Raw genomic sequence first — 23,364 nt, 5'->3', positions numbered from 1 at the left:
TTCTGTGTTCTTTGTTAAAAACAACTATTACATTAACCAAGCATCTTAAATTACTTTTCACCATCCCATTTGTAACAAACAATTAAATGTGTGGAATGTGCTTGTCTTTTTCCAAGATTTCTTTTGAGTATGTATGGCAGTAATCAGTTATGGAATTAATGGAAGATTAGATAATTGGATGGATCAGAACCGACAGTGATACAAATAAAATAATAGTGATGGAAGAAAAGGGTGGAGTAATGGCTAATCAAGCTCCATTGGATCTCTTTTCATTATTATAATGTTTATTCAATTTTTAAATGACAGTTATTCATATGCTATGAATGTAAACAAAATTTAAAATATATATAATGGAGTGGTGATTAGAATGGAAACGGGTAAATTCGAGAGATGTGAATCACTTAGTTTGATATTGAATCACAGTTGTAGATTTACATAAAGTTAGCCAATTGGATTAAAGCTAAATTAAAGTTAGCCAAAGAAGATTATATAAATCGAAAATGAAAGAATGGAATAAGTAAATTGTGGACTGTGCTGAAAATTCATAATTTAGGTTAAGAGAATAAAACTGAATTGATGCAGTCGAAAATATGTTGCATAAATGATGTATGAACCCATGTAGGTGGATCAAAAAATGCCAAATATCCCATCCCATTTAGATGATACTTTTTATTTTGGAGGATGTGAGTGGTGAAAAGGGAGAGATTGTTCCGTGCAAGAACATCTTCAATCACATGGAGAAATAGATTTGTCCTCCCTTCAGGGAAGGAGTTGACTTACAGAAAGGACATGTACTCATAGCAGGTGGATAGATTGATGTCAATTATGAAAAATAGATGGCAAGGGCAAGGAAATATCACAGATGTAGAAGGGAAAAATTGGACATGGGAAGAAAAATAATCGATGCCTGAAGTAAATTGTAATGTTTGGAATTATTAATATTTTCTTTAAATAAAAGCCAAAATCTGGAACAATTTGGAACTTTGCTGTCAAGAGTAAAGCACACCAATTAATCAAGGTTTGAAACTATGTTACCACAGGAACAGAAGCTGACAAAGTTTATTCATCCAGTGTAGTAATGCCTCATCTGGCAATGTTGGACACTAACAAATGTTATCCGAGTGCCACATTACGATGCCAGTGTACTAGAATAGATTCTCTGATCTGTTGGATCAGTTTCATGATGTTATCAGTGCTCCATTGCTGGGTGCCCTTGATTTAATCCATTTATTTATTCTGACAACTGGGTTTTCAGTGGCTTCAAAGTAATCCCATTCAGTTTAATCCTTTGTTACAAACAGCACATTGTTATTTGTGCCAATCAGACCTTGTTAATAACATATGCAGTCTTGTGGTTATGTCGTTAAGAACCACAGTTTCTACAAAACAATGTCTCTGATGCCATTGCAGTCGATCAGACTGATCTCTGCTGTGCTGAGACCAGGCATCAGTTCGCGGAACATCTCCTCACACCTACTCCCTTGACCATGATCCCACTGATGAATACATCACCACCTCCCAAACCACCCCAGTCCAATTGCCTTCAGCAATCTCCCTTCCCACTTTATAGTTCCCCAACCCAGCACTGTTTTTTTCTATCTTCCAAAATCCATTAGCGGGATTGCCTTGGTAGACCCATTGTTTCTGTCTATTCCTGCCCTGTCAAACCCATCCCCAAATACCTAAATTCTATCTTTTTCCCCTTTGTCCAGTTCCTTCCCACCAGCATCCGAAATACTTCACATGCTTATCACCACTTCAATAGCATCCAATTCCTCGCCCCCTATTTACTTGTTTACTATGGATGTCCAGCCCTTTACACTTCCATTTCCCATGAAGAGGGCTTCAGGGCCCACTGGTGCTTTCTTGAACAGAGACCCAATCAGTTCCCCTCAACGACTCTGCATGGTGGCACTTGTCCACACCATTAACAACTTCTCTTTTGACTTCTTGCACTTTCTTCAAGTCAAGGGGCCCAGCTATGCCTGTCGCTTTGTTATTATTTTGACCACTCGTTCCAACCTTTTCACAATTCTTTCTCTACTACATCGATGATTGCATAGGGCTGCCTCCTGCACCTGGGCAGAACTCATTGATTTCATTCACTTTACTAATCTACTTTGCCATCAACTTCATTTCGATTATCTTTGTCACCTCTCTCCCATTTCTTGACCTCTCTTTCTCCAAGACAGACAGGCTATCTACTGATGTCTACTACAAACACATTTAACTCCCACAGCTACTTTGGCTCTCCCTTCTCCCACCCTGCCTCTTGGAAGGACCCCATCCCTTACTCTCAATGCCACAGTCTCTGTCACATCTGTCCCAAGAGGGTACTTTCACTCTAGGACATCTGAGATGTTCTCTTTCTTCAATAAACGTCGGTTCTGCCCTGCTGTTGTAGATGGAGCCCTCACTGACTGTCCTCTGTGTTCTGCAGTTCTGAACTTGTTTCCTCTCCTCCCCCCCCCCCCCCCCACCTCCAATGGAACGAGGATGGAGTTCCCTTCAACTTTTACCCCACCAACACATCCTCTGCCATTTCTGCCACCTTTAACATGATCCCACCACCAGTCACATCCATCTATCCTCAACCCTTTCCGCTTTCTGCAGAGACCAATTACTCCACAACTCCTTGGTACTCTTGTTCCATCCCATCCAACCTGCTTCTCCCCAGGCACCTTTCCATGCAACTGCAGAAGATGCAACACTTGTCCTTACACTACCTCTCACACTTCCACCCAGGGACACCAGCAGCACTTCCAGAAGAGGTTTATTTGCCCCTCTTCCAACCGTGACTTTTGCATTCGCTGCGCCCCAAGTGGTTTCCTCAACATCGATAAGACTAAGCATAGACTAGGTGACTGTATTGTCGAACACACACTGGCAGCAAGGCCTGCTGGAATCCCACTTGCTATACATTTAAACTCCCCTTTCCATTCCCATTCCTTGCCTCCTCCATTGCCAGATTGAAGACAACTGGAAGAACAGCACCTCGTATTCTGTTTGGGTTGCCTATAATCCAGCAACATGAACATTGAATTCTCCAATTTCATGTAATACCCACTCCTGCGCTTTTCTTTCTCTTTCCTCAATAGACAATAGACAATAGATGCACGAGGAGGCCATTCGGCCCTTCGAGCCAGCACCGTCATTCAATGTGATCATGGCTGATCGTTCTCAATCAGTACCCCGTTCCTGCCTTCTCCCCAACTTCATTTCAGTACACAGGTTTACGCCACCATCTCCACCACTCAAGTTATGCTACTGCTTTCCCCTCTGCCATTCACATCTCCCACACGTCTGGGGTCTTGTTTCTGTATTTCTCTGCTTTCCTGAAGGATATTTATTTTAGCAGTGGGTGCTATGCTCTCTAATTATGCTTTGTTCGGCTGTTTCTGTGCTATTAATGCAAAAGTGACATGCAATCTGTGATACCCAATGACTCAGTTTTGTGAATTTCATGTCTCTGCTCAGAAGGCTCATTTTTATTTGAATCAATTTCAAAGGAACGTATAAAGTTCTTGCAGGTCTAGACATGGCTAGATGTGGTTCTGTGTTGAGTGTGCTGCTGAAATCAGTTCTGTACTGACAATTTGTCTTTTTGAGTTCTGTGAACTGCAGAAATGTGGAAAATAGGACCAGGAGTAGGCCACTCGGACCTTTGGGGCTGCTGACCCATTCAACAAGATTGCTGTGATTACATTCACTTCAGCATTCTCTTCCTGTTTTTCCACATGTCGTTTAATCTCTTTAGAATTAAGAAATATATGAACTTTAATGATTATTTAATAAGAATCTGAGGGGTAATTATTTCACACAAAGGGTGGTGGCTGTATGGAACACGTTGCCAGAGGAGGTAGTTGAGGCTGGGACTATCCCAATGTTTAAGAAACAGACAGGCACATGGAAAGGACAGATTTGGAGGGATATGGATCAAACCCAGGCAGGTGGGACTAGTGTAGCTGGGACATGTTGGCCAGTGTGGGCAAGTTGGCCCACACTCTATGACTCTATAATGATTTATTTCTTTGCCGTTTGGAAGAGAGAATTCCACATGTTCAACACCTTCCGAGTTAAGAAATTTCTCCAAATCACAGTTCAAAATGACATACTACATATCCTGATGTTGTGACATCTCTACCTATTGGGAACAAACTCCTTGTATCTAGCTGATTTGTCCCGTTAGAATGATATGCAGTTCTATGAAACCCCTTCTCATTATTTTAAACTTCAGTTGCTCTCAGCTGAATAGACCCAATGCATCCCGTCTTGCGAAGCAAGAAATCAGTCTAGCGAGTCTTTGTTGCATTTCTTCCATAGCAAGAATATCTTCACTCAGATAAAGAGACCAAAATGGTGCACATATCTGTGGGTGGTCTTTCCCCGGTCCTGTTTACCTGCAAGAATACATCCTTGCCCTGCATTCAAACCCTTTTGCAGTTACGACCAATATACCATTTGCCTCCCTAACTGACTACTCCACTTGAACATCTCTCATCAATTGCTATATTGGGACATCCAGGTCTTCTTGTTCCTTCCTTTTCCCAATCAATCACCATTCAGCTAATAATTTGTCATGCATGGAATAGTACACCACAGGGCCAGACCTTTCGACCCGCGATGTCTGAACAGAACATGATGCCAAATTAAATTAATTCCCTTTGCGTCCACTTAATACATATCCTACCATTCCCTGTATATCCATGTACATTTCTAAACGCCATTTAAACTCCACTATCGTATCTGCCTCCACCTGCATCCTGGTAGTGTGTTCCAGGCACCTACTACTCTTTGCATAAAACAAAAGGCTTGTCCCACACATCTCTTTTAAACATTCCCCCTCTCACCTTAAATCTATGATTTTGCATACTGTATGACATTTCAACCATGGAAAAAAACTTCTGACTGTCTACCTTATTAATGTCTCTGAAGTTCCAGAAAAAACAATCCAAGTTTGGCCAACCTTATACCCTTTAATCCAGGCAGCATCCTGGTAAACCTTCGCCCTCTATAAAGCCAACACATCCTTTAATGGGGCCACCTAAACTGCACAAAATATTATTGTTTTTAGAACCAAATTTGCTAATTTAACATAAAATAAAATTGCATGTGCTATGCATTTGCCTTCTCAGCCAACTTGTCAAAATCACACTGGAGTCTCTCTGCATTCTCTCCATGCTCACATTTCCCTGCAGCTATGTATTGTTTGCAAGCTTGGAGATATTACATTTAACATCCTCATCCAAATTAATGATGTATATTGTGAATTTCTATGTCCTGTGATCTGCTTATTCCTATTTCTATGTCCTGTATATTGACCAATTCTCAATCAACGACACTTTATTACTGCCAATTCTTTAGCATTAATTTAGTACATTTACCACTTCTGTGGGACCTTAAAGCTTCTGAAAGTTCAAATATATCCCATCCTCTTGTCCTCCATTATGTATTCTGCTAGTTACAGCCTCAAAGTTGAGTTGTCAAGCATTATTTCCTTTTAATAAACCAACACTGACTTTGTCCAAACCCATTAATGCTTTTCAAGTGTTCTGTTATTACATCCTTTATAGTGAATTCTAGCATTTAACCCACTAGTGATGTAGTTTCTAGTTTGTAATTCACTTTATATTTCTCTTTTTTTATACAGTAGGCCACCATTCCTGTGGTGCAGCATAAGGAAGCACTAACTTTTAAAAATCTTTACAATCTTTTTTAACAAACTTCAGATGCGTCTATTTTGCAATTGGTGATGGATTTAATTTAGAATAAATGTTATATTTAAATGTTGCATCTTTAAAAAGGCTAAAGACATATTTTATTTCTTTCATTTACAGTCCGATAGCTACTTTTGCACATATGTTCCAGTGCCACCAAGTCAGAAATCTTACATAGGTGAGTGTTCGTCTCAATAAGAATTAAGCATTGCAGCTCTGTTTTGAGTCTGCTCTCCTGTAATAATTTTAAAGAACATGGTGCATTCCAGTGACTGGAGCACACTCTTTCAAGGTCTTTTGTACATCTATGCTGAATTGCAGTTTTCATGGAGCAATTGGACTGAATGTTTGTCTTCTGCAGACTCTTAAGTGAAAGAATTTCTACCAGTAGCCATCCTGCAGTGGTATCCACACTGCATTTGGAGTCGAATATTTCAGGGTTTAGAGTTTAAGTGTAATAAAAGAGCTCTCATTTGCCACTTTTGGTGAATTCATCCACATTTTAAGTGAAAGAAACAAGCCAATTAAATGTGTGCTTTCTGCTAAATGATGTTAGACAAATATCTCATATAGGACTGTTTAAACGTAACACTGATTTTTTTTAATTTCTGAAAACAATGTTTACCAGATGTTTGTAACTTTTCTCAAATCCTTATACTAAAACTCTGGTTTGTTTGTTTGTTTGTTCCTGAACTACAGCCAAAACGGTACACTATAGCGCAACAATTTTAGGCCCACCTTACTCACTGTCGTCCCTTTTGTGCTAATGGAAGAAGTTTCATTGAAATCAGTGTTAATATTTTTAAAGTTATTCACATTTTAAAGTTTAAATCTATCTCCTAAGGAGGGATGGGGAGGGGGGAGGAGGGAGGATAAGGGGGTTGAGGGGGATGGAGGGGGGAGGGGGAGGGGGGTGGAGGAGAGGGTGCTACACCAATGCAGGAGAGGTATGGGCCCAACGGGTCCACTTGGTCCAGTATTATATTAAAAAAAACATAATGAAACTAGTCAGTACAACTTGCATTACAGTTTGTGCACTTTGTTAATTTCCTGTCTTCCTTGCAAGTTTAATGCCAGTGCCCACAAGATTTACGTGAGCTCTAACTGGTATTATTTTTTAAAGTTGCTTTGTACATTCCTAAACTCCCATTGTAGATACGATTTTTAAAAATCGCCTTTGCAAATTTAAGGGCAAAATCTTCTTTAATTAAGGCATTTTGGTTTTCTCCTTCTCAATTAGACAAGAAGTTTAATTGTAATTTATTGAAAATATGAACTGATACCAGCATGTAAAAGCCAAGTCACACAAAAGTAAAATGCTGTGGTTACCGGAAAAGTGAAATAAATGATCGTAAATGCTGAGAAATTTGGATAGTTTTTGTATAGAATAGAAAGTTCATATTTTAGTTCAATGACATTGCCAGAATTGGGAACAGAAAATGATAAACAGCTTATTAGTAGAGAAATAGTTTATGAGAACAATAAGCTAGGTTTGTGATGGGATGGAAGGCAAGAAAAGGTAAATGTCAAAAGCGGCGGAAATTCAGTACATCCAATCAAAGAGAAGGGATGTGGGAACTGATGGACTGAAACGTACTTTGCTTCTAATGGTGGTTCCATAGATAATCACTGATAAGGTCCTTCTTGTCAGTGCTCTGACACCCTTTAGTCTCCTTTTCATCTCTAGCCTTTGTCACTAACTGTCATGGCAATGGCAACAGAAACGTTGCCACAAGAAAATTAATGTCCAAGACCTCAATGACCCCACAACGAAACAGTGCCACAAAGAGCAACAGTGCCTGGCTTACCCGAGATCCTTTACAATTATCACCTGCACACAGACTGTTGACCTTTCTACTAGAAAGCACCAAATTGATTTGATGAGCTTCACCACGAGTTCTGTGAGCTAGTTAACTATAAAAAACAATGTGTTCTTTGGTTGGAAACTTCAAGCCCAGAGAGGAAAATAAAACAGATCTACAAACAGCAGAAACAAATTGTGAACTAGAGAACAGATGGTGGGTGGAAAGTGTGCAGGAGGTCAAGCAGCTTACTGTTGTTAATCATAATGTGGTTTTAGTAGCGTCAAAGCCATTTACATCACCCCCTGGTTCGGCAGCTCAAACACCCAGGGACGAAGGAGGTTACAAAAAGGGGTGGACACTGCCTGGTCCGTCAGGGCTACTGACCTGCCCACAAACGAAGGGACCTATAGGAGGTGCTGTCTCAAAACAACAGACTCACATCACCCTAGCCACTTTCTCATTTCACTCCTGCCATCGGGAAAAAGGTATAAGCGTCCTAAAACTGTGACCTCCGAGTTCAAGAATTATTGTTCCCAAAAATCATTAGGCTCTTGAACACAACAACAACAATTAAACTATGGACTACAAACTGTCTTGGTTGCACTAGGGACTTTGGGCCTTTATTTTGCACTAATGTTTTTTTTAATTTATTGAACTTTTTTGTTTCTAATCTGTGAGTACAGTGTTTACAGACGGTTTTGTTGCTGCGAGTAAGAGTGTCATTGTTCTGTTTTCAGTACATATAACAATTAAACACTCTTGACTCTCATGACTCAAGATTCAAAGGCCCACCCTGCTTAAAGCCAAGAGAGCTCAGTAAAGATCTGGGGAAAGACAGGGTTCTTTGGAAGAAGCTCTTCAAAGAATTCAACTAAGTCACTCTCCTTGACTCCATTCCACATAACACATTCCAGTTAGGTTTCAGTGCAGCCTGAACTTGATAAAAGGTTGAAAATGCCATACATAAGATTGGAAAAGAACTAGGCATCTGGAGCAGTTGGTATCCCTGCTGAATTTCTAACTGAAGAAAACTTTTTTCACATGTTCATGCCTCCTCTCCTTTATCTGGAAGGAGATAGCTTGCTCAGGGATTCTAGACATTTTAATGTAAAAAATTTAAAAAGGAGAACAATCTGATTGCAATTATCACAAACATACTCGCTGTCAGCCTCTTAGAAAATCATTAAAAGTTCCCTCCATAACTGCCGCCTGTGGTTGAACACTGTGTCTCAGTACAGACTCAGTAGAACATGATCTTCAGTGCATGACTACTTAAGAAAATAGAAGGAGCAACATCAACTAAAATAATAAAAACAAACTGCTGGATAAACAGAGTTCTTCCAGCAGTCTGTTCCATGCTCCAGATTCCAGCATCTACAGACTCTCAAGTCTCCATCAATAAATGTATGTGGCCTTTCTTGACCTCACAGAATTCGTCAACACTGTCATCCAAGATAGATTGTGGGAAATTCTTTAAAACGTTCTGATTGCCTCAGTTTATCTTTTGCATGTTCATCATGGGTGAAATGCCAATGCAGAATGGGGTCAAACAAAATAAGTAATTATTCCAACCCTCTCCTCAATCTTCCTTGCTGAAATATTGCAACACACCTCCAGCAAACTCCCACTTCAGTGGAGATGATCTGGAAGGATGCTGAGAGGATTTACAAGGATGTTGTTAGGACTTGAGGGCCTGAGCTGTAGAAAGAGATTTGGCAAACAGAAATAGCTTAGATGGGCACTTTGTTGGCATGGATGAGTTGGGCTAAAGGGTCTTTTTCCACTCTGTGTGACTATACCATCCCACTATTATAGCTTTAATTGCGTTCAGCTACGTGGGGTGTCAATGAAGTAGCTGAATACAATTAAAGCCTTAATAATGGAATGTTATGGAGTCACACAGAGTGGAAAAAGACCCTTCAGCTCAACTCATCTGTGCATGATATCAGACACCTAAAACTCTGAGTTCTGTCACACAAAACGATGTCCAGGAGGATGTTCTCAAAGCCCCCTTAAAAATATGTAGTTCTTTCTGACTCAAGGGAAATACTGTCCCATGCCTAAAAATGGAAAAGACACTGAGAACCACAATATTCTGAGAGCACAGTTAAAACAGTGGATGGACCAACTGAACAAGCCAGCCATCCTGTCAAGTACCTTCTGCACCACCGTCTATCTCAGAACCCATTCTAGAATAGAAGCAATTGAATCTCAATCAGATGGGGCTGCCCATGAAGAAAAAAATGCCAAAGACCTTTCAACTGCCTCAGTTCATTAAAACAATAGGGTGATGAGTTATCTATCTGCAAACCAGTCATCAGATGTGTCGTTTAGGCCCTTTCAGTTGTTCTACCCACTTAATGCACACCACCACATCCTTTGTGTAACTTTGCATGGAAGAGACTGGAATCATTCATTAATCTTTGAAGACTTTTATACTTGGACTATTGAGATCTCATGAATGATGGTTCTTTATGATACTGCTTGTATTCTTGCAAACTTTCTACTGCTTTAAAAATAATTAGCTTTATTTCTGAGCTTTGCATCGACTGTATCTCACAATAAGGATTTGAGTTTAAGTCAGCAGTAAGCATTTAAATCAACCACAAACTGATGTAAGTAAATAGGCTGGCGTGATGAGCATCCAACAGTTATAACTGCTATGACATTGAATGCAAATTCTTAAAGCAAAATGCAGGCATTCAATTTGTATTATATTGATTTTCTGTTTGAGTCTCGATGCTTTATCCTGCTTCATTGAACAGACCATTTATTTGCCTGACAGTAAAGACAGTAAATCCTTCACCATCCACTATCGGGAAAGCTTACAATATAATATTTACTGTCCTTTGATTAATTGGTTTATTCAAGATGCTGAAAGATTGTAATGTCGCAATAGTGCACACCATTCTGGTAGCCATATAACCATCCCTCTGAATTATATTAATGTGACCATAAAATAGCTCTGTTTATTTCTTTAGTTCTGCAATTTCAGTTATAACTTGAAATTGCAATCTCAATGCAAAAGCTCATATATATATATTTCGGTTAGTATTATTTTTACAAAATAATAAACAAATTGTGCTGCCAGTGCAAGTTGTTTTCAATATTAAATAGTTGATATTCCTGACATGCACATAATCGTCTGAAATATCCTTGCAGTGTAATCTTTTCTTATCATTTTTAATGATAGCTCTTCATTGTTGTACAGAGGAATTGTGCCCGAGAGAAAAAACACATGAATTATTTTGAACTGTCTAAATCCTATCCCTGTTCTATTTTCTCAGTTGCATAATGAATAAATGTTGTTTTTCATGAACGGATTCATGCCTGACAGCCAACATTTTCATTTGTTACGAAAGGAACATGATTTTTTTTCCCCATATAAAATTATCAAAGGACTGGACAAGCTAGATGCAGGAAAAATGTTCCCAATGTTGGGGAGTCCAGAACCAGGGGCCACAATCTAAGACAAAAAGGGGAGGCCATATAAAACTGAGATGCGAAAAAACTTTTTCACCCAGTGAGTTGTGAATTTGTGGAATTCTCTGCCACAGAAGGCAGATAGAGCTCCTGGGGCTAGCGGTATCAAGGGGTATGGGGAGAAGGCAGGCATGGGTTACTGATTGTGGATGATCAGCCATGATCACAATGATTGGCGGTGCTGGCTTGAAGGGCCGAATGGCCTCCTCCTGCACTTATTTTCTATGTTTCTAATCATTCCGTGACCAACAATGGTGCAAAGAATTTCAAGTTGAAATTCTGTAATCTTTGCATACCTTGATAATTAGCAGTTAATAGCATGAATGATAATGGTACACATTTACTAATTACAGACCATAAGATACCTGTAGATTACCCTCCAAGTTATACAGCATTTTGCAAGGAAATATATCCTCATTACTTTGCTGTCAATGTGCATAAATCTGTAGCTTTCTCTCCAACAGCATTGTGCGAGTCTCTTCACCAGAAGGACTGCAATTGTTCAGGAAAATGGATCACACCCACCATCTCGTGTCCAAGGCTGACACAATGCCAATTGCTCCCCTTTTTTGACCAACGGAATACAAAAAAATAGAATTAGGCATTAACAATAAATGCAAACCTTGCCAACAGTGCCCAGATCCCCAAAAAATAATTTTAAAAAACTGGTGGAATTAAAAAAAAATTGACATCATTTAATTTTAATAGTCCCATAAAGTGTATGAAAGTATCACTTTTAAAGATTGCCATAGCATTGGAGTTAATTTAGCACAGTCATTTTCAGATTCAGAACCCAGATTTAAGTGCCATGGAAGATTGAAGAAGTGATTTCTGCTTTCGGCAGCAAACAATGATTCCACTGTCCATGAAAAACTGCTTGCAAATGGTAGTTCATTGTTTCAGAGAATAACAATGAATGTTAAGTGATGGCTGATATTTTTTTGGCTTTGTGCCATCTTTTTGGATAATTCACACAAGGGAGTTTTTGACCAATGAAGTGAGGTGGGTTATGCGGAGGTTATGGTGGGAATTGTTAGCTCGAAATATGGAAAAGATTCGGCTGCAAAAGTAGACACATAATGCTGGAGTAACTCGGCAGGTTAGGCAGCATCCCTGGAGAAAAAGAATAGGTGACGTTTCGGGTCAGAACCCTTCTTCAGGCTGCAAAAGTAGTTCTGTTGCTTAAAACCTTTGAGAAGCGGTGCTTTCAACCTTCCCGGAGAATAAGGATTTGATCTAAAAAAGAAAGAGGAATGGAAATTGAATTTAAATAGCAGTATTTGAATCTCATAGTGTTAATTACTTTTTGGAATGTAAATATTATTGTAATGCAGGTAGTACAAAAGTCAATTGCACATGATAAATGTCTATGAACTGGGGTAATCTGTTTTATTATAGAACTAGACCAAGTGGACCCGTTGGGCCCAAACCTCTCCTGCATTGGTGCAGCACCCTCTCCTCTCCCCCTCCCCCTCCTCCACCTCCCTCCCTCCCCCTCCCCCCGCACTCCATCCCCCTCAACCCTCCTTATCCCCCCCCCTTCCTCCACCCCCTCCCTCCCTAGGAGATAGATTTAAACTTTAAAATGTGAATAACTAAAAATATAACACCAATTTCAATAAAACTTCTTCCATTAGCACCAAAGGGACGACAGTGAGGAAGGTGGGTCTAAAATTGTCGTGCTATCATGTAGCATTTTGGCTGTAGTTTGGGAACAAACAAATAAACAAACGAGAGTTTTAGTAATATATATAGATATTATGGAATAAATATTACCCATTGCACTAAACGACATTCTCTTGCTCATTTTTTAATTAGTTGTTAAGTCGGCCACCACTTTCATAACTCTTGTCAGCAATATCTTGATGTATCAGCTAGGATTATGTTGTGAGTTCTCTGGGAGAAAGATTTGAACCACAATCTTCTAGGTAGGAGGCAACCACTATGAATATCATACTTCCTTAAGTATATCAGTGAGTCGCACAGAACATACTTAATGCTCATTAAGATTACGTTTTACGAGTATAAAGTGTTAATGTGGATGATGCAAAGACCCCAGAGAATTATTTTCCAAACAGCTTGATAATCTGTAAATGGTTGGATAAATGCAATGGGTTAGTGGGTTATCTGGAGCCTGGAGTCATTAAGAAAAATCCCTCCAAGTAAACAAAAAATGCTGGAAATACTCAACGGATCAAGCATCTTTTGCAGAGAGATAAACAGTGTTCATGTTTTAGGTTGATTTTTAACAATAAAATAATTATTTGTATTCTCTGTATTGTGCATGTTTATAGAAAGCCAAGATATCATCTGGATACATTTATGATGTTAACCCTGGCATATTCTGTGATTTAAGAATTCCATGATTGGGGCATAGTTTTCTCTGCATATACTGTCGATGGTGGGAGCCAATTTTATCAGGCTATTTGCAGAGAGCTGATCACTTGTACATCTTTGTGTAGAAAAATAACTGCAGATGCTGGCACAATTCGAAGGTATCACAAAATGCTGGAGTAACTCAGCAGGTCAAGATGCTGCCTGACCTGCTGAGTTACTCCAGCATTTTGTGATACCTTCTTGTACATCTTTGGTGTACTGCAAATTAATGCAAAAAACACAGTACTCTACCTGAATAATCACAAAGCTCCATTGCCTGAGCCAAACTACTTTAGAGCTGATTAAATTACCAGCATTGGAATGAAAATCCAATTTAAGCCTATCCTATTGAAGGGGACTTAGAATAGGACTAGCTGAACGATCTTTTGCAGATCAACTTGATAACATTAAACCATCTCAAAAGATGGAGACACGCAATGTTGGAGTAACTCAGTGGGTCAAGCAGCATCTCAGGAGAACATGGATAAGCGACGTTTCAGGTTGGGACCTTTCTGATTGTAAGGGGGTAGGGAGTGGCAGTACAAAACCTGGCAGGTAATAGGCCTACACGTGTGAGGGGGATTATTTGATAGGTAGATAGGTAAAAGGCCAGGGATGAAAAAAAACAGAAGGTGTGAGACAAAAGGATTGAGATGCGAATTGTGAAGCTAGAGGAAGGAATGTAGCTGCAGGACAAGGGGAGAATTACGTGCAGGTCCAGGTGGAGCATGGTGGCGGGGGCAGTTATTTGGGCGATAATGGGTGGGGGAGGCTAATGTAATTACTTAAAATTGGAGAATACAATGTTCATACCGCTGGGTTGTAATTCGGCAAACGGAATATGAGGTGTTGTTCATCCAGTTTGCGTGAGGTCTCACTATTACAATGGAGGAGGCCCAGCTGAGAAAGATCTGAATGGGAATGGGAAGGGAAAGTAAAATGGCAACCAGGAGATCCTCCAGTGTAAGTGTTTGGCAAAATGGTGGCTGAGCCTACATTTGGTCTCGTCAATGTACAGGAGGCCACATCAGGAACATCTACATGTAGTCGATGTGGTTAGACAGGTGCACATGAACCTCCCTCACCTGGAAGAACTGTTGGGGACTCTGCATGGAGGTGAAGGAGGTGGTATAGGGACAGACGTTTTTATCTCGCACGATTGCAGGGGAAAGTACCTTGGAAGGTGGTGGCCTGTGTAGGAAGGGATGAGTGAACCAAGGAATGAGGGATCCATCTATGACAACAAGGGGAAAACCATATTTACTAAAGAACGAGGACATCTCATTTTGGGAACAGATACGGATGAGATCGAGAAGTTGAGACTAAGGGATGGTGTCTGCAACAGGCAGGGTGTAAGGAGGTGTAGTCCAGATCACTGTGGGAGTTGGTTGGTTTGTCGCGAATGTCTGTCAATAATCTGACTTCCGTGATGGAGACAGAGAGATCAAGAAAGGGTTGAGAGGTGTCAGATAGTCCAAGTGAATTTGAGAGCAGGGTGGGTTAGCGATAAAGTTAATGAAATCGAGTTCTGCACAAGTACAGGAGGCAGCCCCGTGCAGTCGACAATGTAGCGGAGAAAGAGTTGGGAGATGGGGCTAGTGTACGCCGGAAACAAGCACTGTTCGACCATCAAAAAGGCAGGTATCACAAAATACTGGAGTAACTCAGCAGGTCAGGCAGCAACTCTGGAGAGAAGGAATGGGTGACGTTTCGGGTCGAGACCCACATCAATCTGAAGAAGGGTCTCCACCCTGAAACGTCACCCATTCCTTCTCTCCAGAGATACTGCCTGACCTGCTGAGTTACTCCAGCATTTTGTGGATACCTTCGATTTGTACCAGCATCTGCAGTTATTTTCCTACATCAAAAAGGCAGGCATAGCTGGGGACGATGCAAGTGCCCATTGGAGCACTTTGATGGAGACTTTGACTAAGGATGAAGGTCTGCCTGGGAAACTGGTGGGACTTGACTTACACGTCTAAATTGACATCAGGTGAATTTACTTCAATATCAGTCTTTGTGGGAAGAATAAGACAAATGGCTGCCTCGTAGATCATTTTATTTTTAATACATTTCAATAAGCATTTTTTTTAGGATTATCTTAAGGTGTCCAGTAATAACGAGGCAAAAAACAGTGTTTTTGTCACAATGTTCATAATTCTGGTAAAAGAAACATATTTACTCATTGAGCTACGAGCCATGAAGAATTGACTCTTGATCTTATCTGTAGCATTGCTCATGATGTTGGATTCACCTGCAAGCCATCATTGTAGCTGTGACTTCAGTGTCTCAAATGATTACTTGAGTCAAATTGCAGTTTCAGTCATATTTGACAAACTAATCACAGACATGGGCTGGCACAGTGGAACAGCAGTAGAGTTGCTGTTTACAACGCCAAAGACCCGGGTTGGTCCTGACTATGGGTGCTGTCTGCACAGAGTTTGTACGTTCTCCCTGTGACCGCATGGGTTTTCTCTGGGTGTGCCGGTTTCTGGGTTAATTGGCTTCTATAAAATTGTCCCTAGTGTGTAGGATAGAACTAGTGTGCGCATGATCATTGGTTAGCACGGACTCGGTGGACCGAAGGGCCTGGTTCCACACTGTATCTCCAAACTAAACTAAACTAAAATGGTTTATTAAACTAAAGAAGAAAATTGTGAATCTTGTACGGGTCACTAAAAGTTAGCAAACTGTAATGTGTGTCATCCTAAGTTCAGTACTAAACATGGTGTCTTCTGAGTCAGCAGGACTCACTTGGGAGCACATAACCTAGGTCAATGAATGATGATTGACCTACAACAATTCTGGTAAAGGATGATCGAACTGAAAAATTAATACTGTTTCTGGCATTTTCGTTTATGTTTCAGATTTCCAGCATCTGTTTTCCTTTTGCTTTTCAACATATGCTGACATTCCATTAGTGAAATGAGAGAGTGTAGTACAGTGTGGAAGTGCCCTTTTTAGCAAAGAAATTTAAAAACTTTTATTCCGTGGCCTTGGTTTGGTGCCTTGCCGATATTCCAACTGAATAGTTTATGGGTTCATTTATTTTGTTGCTGTTTGTGGAACGTTGCTCCATATAAATTATGTTCCTTGTTTTATGTACATCATGACAGTGACTATACTTATTCAATACTTCCCACATTGCTGTACTATCAAATACAGACACTCCCTGACTTACGTTTTAGGCAACTTATGTAAATTCGGACTTGCCTAAATAATTCACCACAGATGGTCCCATTTCCTAAATGACCTGTGTTGTTGCAACAGGAGGTTAGCAAGGGTTTCCCATCCACTTCATAGATATAAAGTTATCGCCTGGGGTCGTTGCTCTTCCAGTTTTGGGGACACTGGGAAAGCGAGCGAGAATGGGGGAGGCGGTGGAGAGCATCTACCAATCGAGTCGCCGACATCTTCCACACAGTGTACCAGTGAGCCCTTCTTCACCAGCGGCTGCGCTGTCCTGTTGACGCGGCTGTTGTTGCGACTCATGATGTAGCCCCTGGCCGACTGTACTATATTAAGGCTGCTGTCACTGAGGGGATGCGTTCAGTCACTGTGGGGCTTCCTCCCCATTCACCAGCTGCCACTTCTTCCTGTTGGCCGTCACTTTGTTGGCTTCCTCCTCCACCGCCGTCTCCTCCTCCTTCCATTGCTTTGTCCACTCCATCGCACCCCCCTCCACCTCTGCCGCCTTCTCCTTCTTCCCCAGACATCTTGTCATTGACTTTGGGGGAGAAGGAGAAGGAGGGGGCAGAGGAGGGGGGAGCGATGGAGCAGACAAAGTTACAGCCGACAGGAAGAAGTGGCCGCTGACCAGCGCCATTGGTGCCTATTTTTAAGGTGAAATGACACACAGTGCTGGAATAACTCAGCAGGTCAGGCGGCATCTCTGGAGAACTTTGATAGGTGGCATTTCGGGTCAGGACCCTTCCTTGTACTGATTGCTGAGTTATTCCAGCACTTTGTGTCATTTTGTGTATTAACCAGCACCTGCAGTTCTTTCTTTGCCTAGTTTTAAGGTGATTGCGACTTGCATAAAATCTGACTAATGTAAGGGTTTACAGAACGTAACCATTATGTAAATTGGGGAAAGTCTGAATGCTGAAATTGAGATAGATTGAAGTAGGTCCAATACAAAGCACATTTTTATTTCTTGGCTCTGCAATGTTCAGATGTAAATAACTTTAGAAAGCAGATGTCCTTGATAATTGAAATGTTTTTCAATAATGTTTGGTTACGGAACAATTTTAAGGAGTCGGGGAATAAACTTTGAACAGAGTGTAAAATGATAAAGTTAACAAATGAATAAATAACTACTGATTGTTATTACCAAGAATTAAATTAAACGTAGAAAAAAGGAAAAATATACAGCTTGCACAAGAAGCGTCATGACATGCTTTTACTGTTGTTACTCATTAATTAGTCACGTGTTTCTCACCAATATTGTTCAGTTGGAAAATACTGCACTCAACCCTGCTTGAGTTCATGATGTATCAAAGATAATCACATGATTACATTTTTTTAACTTCATTTTACAGTTGACTTTAAACCTCATGCAAACATGGACACAGCCCATCACATGTTATTGTTTGGATGCAGCTTGCCAGCCACAAATGAGGATTACTGGTAATACTTTTAGCTTGTATTTTCAAAATACTTAATAAATATTATTTAATGAACTTGTGCATAATTGATGAATCATTGCCTAACACAAAATATATATTGTCATCATCCAGGATGCTTTCAATCCCATTGAAATAATTGGTTCTCTTATTGATATTGTGCATGTATTTTCTGCTAACCATAAAGCAAACTTAGTCTAATTAAATAAGATCTATGAGAGAATCTGTTAAATCTGATCAGACTATAAATGATGGAATGAATCACGGGTAGATTTAGAAATGTCAACTGAAATTCCCTGGTTTAATTTATAGGCTGATTATTTTCTATTTGAAATTGTACAGTTACCAACCCAGTCACATGTTTAATTTGTGGCTCATTTTGGATATGGCAGAAATAGTTATTGGAAATCTGATGTCAAAGAAAAAATCTCCATGTTGTTCTAAAATCATTCTAATGTCTGACAATGTTCAACTATATTTTAAGAAGGTACATTAATTATTGTCTTCCCCACACATTGACAATAATTTCCCTGCAAACATTCACGTTAGGATATAGAGACTTCTTTGAGCTTTTATTTCAATGTAATAATTATGCAGTCTTATGTGCTTTTTCATTGATTTGCAGCAGCTCATGTATTTTCCCACAATATGGGAAAAGCTTATCCTTTGCACTTTCAGTGTACAGAATTTCTGGTTTGCAGTGAAAGACTGTCACAATTGTAATTAAGGCTTCCAGGCAAATCAGCACAGTGGGAATTTTCAACACGTTTCCATGAAAAAACAGCTTTATTGCTGAAGGCAGTGTTAGTAAAAGCAGCCAGGTTGGCGAAACTCTTGAAAATGCACTATTAGTTTTCTCTTACGTTTCATTAAAGATGCCATTTTATGCAGTCATAGCAAATGACAGCACCAAGAGAGAGCAAAATAGTAGCAATATAGACCCCTGATAAGGATTATTTGTTTTCAATGCAATGAGGCCCATTGATTCTCCTAACATTTGCTGAGGGTGACAATTATGTGCAAATTGTCTTAACATATGAACTTACGTTTACTTAAACAACAGCTTCAAATTCTTGGTAGTTTCTATCTCGGGCGACCTTTCCCTGGGCCCAGTACTTAGATGCAATCATTTGAGAGCAAATCTGAGATATGGCACATCACTGAATATTCTAACCAACCTCCAGGATATACTGTAGAAAGTATCCTGATTGGTTGAATCATGGCCTGGTATGGCAATTCCAATACACAGGAAAACAAGAGACTGCAGAGAATGGTGGGCTCAGCCCTGCCCATCTTCAACACAGCCCTCCCACCATTGAAAGGATTTACATGAAGCTCTGGCTCATCAAGCATTCCCACCATCCGGGTCATGTTCTTTTCTTGCTGTTCGCAGCAGGCAGGAGGGACAGCTGCCTAATGTTCTGAAAACATCAGGTTCAGGAATAGTTATTTTCCTTCAACTATCAGATTAGTGAACTGACGTGCACACCCTAATACTATCTGCAACAGAACACAATAGACTTTCTCTTGCACTACCATGGACTTGTTATCAAATTTCCTCATTACACTAATGTCTTGGTTTTTTTTAACAGTCCTCTTCCCACTAACTTGTGGAATTTATGTGTAGTTTATGTATAATTAATGCTTTTTGGGTTGTCTGACTGCAAATGTTAGTGATTCTACTGCAACCGATTTTTCTTGTACTTCTATCACATTATTCTCGTGCAAACTTGACTTGACCTAATAAGAAACCCAAAATTCCACTACTAGTACAAGAGAAGCACAATGTATTTTTTAAGTCTCAGGCTTAAAATCTTTAAAAAGATATGTTCATATTGTCAGGTCACGGCTGAGTTGCTCTTTCAATTACAATTTATTTGTTGGTTTTTTTCCCAATATTTGAACCTTGCCATAAGTATACTTTTGAGTGGAAAACTATGTTTTGTAAAGTATTTCAAAGTTTGTGATGAAATACTTTATATTCATGTTTTTTACTTGCCACATTGGAAGTTAATGTTTGATGACTATAACAAGCATGTATTGCAGTGAAGTGCCAAATGAATGCAAATAATAATTAGATCTGAATCTATTTCTCACTCGCATTAGAGGAGGGCATACTGCTAAAAATAGACCAAAATGCTGGAGTAACTTAACGGGACAGGCAGCTTCTCTGGAGAAAAGGAATGGGTGATGTTTCAGGTCGATATCCTTCTTCAGACGACCCGACCCGAAACGTCACCCATTCCTTCTCTCCAGTGATGCTGCCTGTACGGCTGAGTTACTCCAGCATTTTGCATCTATCTTTGGTTTAAACCAGCATCTGCAGTTACTTCCTACGCAGGACATACTGCTGGATAGTTTACAGATATCTGAGAACAATTGATGTGCCAAAGACTTAGTTTGCGTTAGTATCCAGCAGTTGCTGAACAAAACTCAACGGCCAAAGTATTATGAAAGACTGCTTCGTTCAGAGAGTTCTCAGTATAGGAATGCACTGTCTTAGGGAGTGGTTGAAGCTGGGTCACTGAGTTCAATTAAAAGGAGTCTAGATGAACACTTGAATTGCACAGAGGGCTGCGGACCAAGTGCTGGAAAATGGAATTAATATGGAAGGATGCTTACCAGTGGGTGTCAATGAGTTGGGCTGACAGCTGTATGATTCTGACTGACTTGGACTGGGGAGAAGGCAGCCTGATGGAGGAAGTCCAGAGAAGGGGGAATTTACAATGCTCTTTTAAACTGAAAGACAGGTTTACCTTATTTATTATAAGGTGCCACCGTGATTAAAGGTTTATGGCTGCATTGTGTCACGGCCCAGAAGTTTGATGTTTAGCTGATTAATACAAAGTGCCTGCCTGTGCTTGTTTGCCTGGCTGCTGCCTGCTATTCGCAGGCCAGACCTTGGGGAGTAACAAAGGAATCCTTTCTCTGGGAATAGGTGGAGCAGCAGGTTTATGTGATACTTGTTGCATGTGTTCGATTATAAGATGCTACTAAAAATGGATAGCTGGTATGATTCTATTTGGTTTTCATCGCTTCCCAAACTGATTCAAAATCTGAAACGCCCAAAAGATATTTGATAAAACTAAACTGTATAGATTCCCATCTGTTGAACTCAACCTGGTAAAAATATCAGAGTATATCTTAGCAATGAGTATGAAATTGATCTACGGTTTGAAATCAGTTTCAGTATTTACTGGGACGTGATGAGATAGTGGAAGGACAGGGTTGGTCACCAGGGAAATTATAACTAGGGCCGTGACTTTTAAAATTTGCATTAATGGTATAGAAACATAGAAACATAGAAAATAGGTGCAAGAGGAGGCTATTTGGCCCTCCGAGCCAACACCACCATTCATTGTGATCATGGCTGATCCTCCCCAATCAGTAACCCTTGCCTGCCTTCTCCCCATATCCCTTGATTCCACAAGTCCCTAGAGTTCTATCTAACTCTCTTTTAAATTAATCCAGTGAATTAACCTCCATTGCCTTCTGTGGCAGAGAATTCCACAAATTCACAACTCTCTGGGTGAAAATGTTTCTTCTCACCTCAGTTTTAAATGGCTTCCCCTTTATTCTTAGACTGTGGCCCCTGGTTCTGGACTCCCCCAACATTGGGAACATTTTTCCTGCATCTAGCTTGTCCAGTCCTTTTATAATTTTTTACTTTTCTATAAGATCCCATCTCATCCTTCTAAACTCCAGTGAAAACAAGCCAAGTCTTTCCAATCTTTCCTCATATGACAATGCCGCCATCCTGGGGATTAACCTCATGAACCTACGCTGCACTGCCTCAATAGCAAGGATGTTCTTCCTCAAACTAATGCAAAACTGCACACAATACTCCAGATGTGGTCTCACCAGGGCCCTATACAACTGCAGAAGGACCTTTTTACTCCTATACTCAAATCTTGTTATGAAGGCCAACATGCCATTAGCTTTCTTAACTGCCTGCTGTACCTGCAAGCTTAGTTTCAGTGACTGTACAAGGACACCAAGGTCTCGTTGCACTTCCCCTTTACCTAATCTGACACCATTGAGATAATAATCTGCCTGCTTGTTTTTGCTGCCAAACTGGTTAACCTCATATTTATCTACATTATACTGCATTTGCCATGCATCTGCCTACTCACTCAACTTGTTCAAGTCACCCTGCAACCTCCTAACATCCTCTTCGCAGTTCACACTGCGACCCAGCTTTGTGTCATCTGCAAACTTGCTGGTGTTACTTCTAATTCTATCATCCAAATCATTAATATATCAACCTTCAGTCCCATCAGTCTACCCAATACTATTTCTCGCTTAATGCAAATTTCTTTCAGTTCCTCTGTCTCCCTAGATCCTCTGTCCTCTAGTACATCTGGGTGATTTTTTTGTGTCTTCCTTAGTGAAGACAGATCCGAAGTACCTGTTCAACTTTTCTGCCATTTCTTTGTTGCCCATAATAATTTCACCCGTTTCTAGTCCCTTCAAGGGACCCACATTTGTCTTTACTAATCTTTCTCTTTACATACCTAAAGAAGCTTTTACTGTCCTTCTTTATATTCTTGGCCAGCTTACCCCTGTACTTCATCTTTTCAGCTCTTATTGCCCTTTTTGTTACCTTCTGATGTCCTTTGAAAGTTTCCCAATTCTCTTGCTTCCCGCTACTCTTTGCTATCATATACATCTTTTCTTTTAGTTTTATTCCATCTCTAACTTCCCTTGTCAGCCATGTTGCCTCTTACTCCCCTTAGAATCTTTCTTCCTCTTTGGAATGAAATGATCCTGCATCTTCTGCATTATGCCCAGAAATTCCGTGCATTGCTGTTCCACCGTCATTCCTGTTGGGATCCTTTTCCAGTCGACCTTGGCCAGCTCCTCTCTCATGTCTTCATAGTCCCCTTTGTTCAAGTGCAACACTGACATTACAATGAACATTATTGTCAAAGATCCATTGAACCTCACAAACTCTCTGATCATCTAGTTTTCATCATGGAGGAATCTGAAGACTGCCATAGCTTGGCTTCTTTAAGTAAAAACAATACTCTTGCAGCTGACTCGAAAGAAAAAGGAAATTCCAACTTCTGTGAGTTGCCTTGAAAAAGATCCTGGCAAACTGAAAGAAAGGGTTGAGAAGGAGATGCAAGTCTTTAAAGCAACACTCTGCGGACAATATTTATGTCCTGAAGATCTTTCCCAATCAGCAGGAACAATAGTTCACAAGTTCAGAAATTTATGAATCAGTTGGAGATAACTTGCAAATAGCAAATTTATTCAGTACATGTTAGCATATGCACATAAAATAAACAAATTGAACATTTAAAATAGGTTTGAGATCTTTAGTGGCCTCATCAGGTATGAACAGATAAAGACATT

At 40.1% G+C, this 23,364-nt stretch overlaps 1 protein-coding gene across 7 annotated transcripts in view; it reads left to right on the top strand.

Moving 5' to 3' along the window:
* Positions 1–23,364, top strand: part of pam (peptidylglycine alpha-amidating monooxygenase) — a 154,502-nt gene that overhangs the window by 51,986 nt on the left and 79,152 nt on the right. For all 7 annotated transcript variants that reach the window (XM_078396428.1, XM_078396427.1, XM_078396422.1 and 4 more), the window contains exons 4-5: positions 5,838–5,895; positions 17,923–18,010. In XM_078396428.1, the coding sequence (XP_078252554.1) occupies positions 5,838–5,895; positions 17,923–18,010 (146 nt within the window). The remainder of the gene's footprint in view (positions 1–5,837; positions 5,896–17,922; positions 18,011–23,364) is intronic.

The sequence above is a fragment of the Rhinoraja longicauda genome, chromosome 3 (genome assembly GCF_053455715.1).
Source record: "Rhinoraja longicauda isolate Sanriku21f chromosome 3, sRhiLon1.1, whole genome shotgun sequence".
Classification (NCBI taxonomy): domain Eukaryota; kingdom Metazoa; phylum Chordata; class Chondrichthyes; order Rajiformes; family Arhynchobatidae; genus Rhinoraja; species Rhinoraja longicauda.
This window is presented reverse-complemented; position numbering and strand designations above follow the sequence as displayed.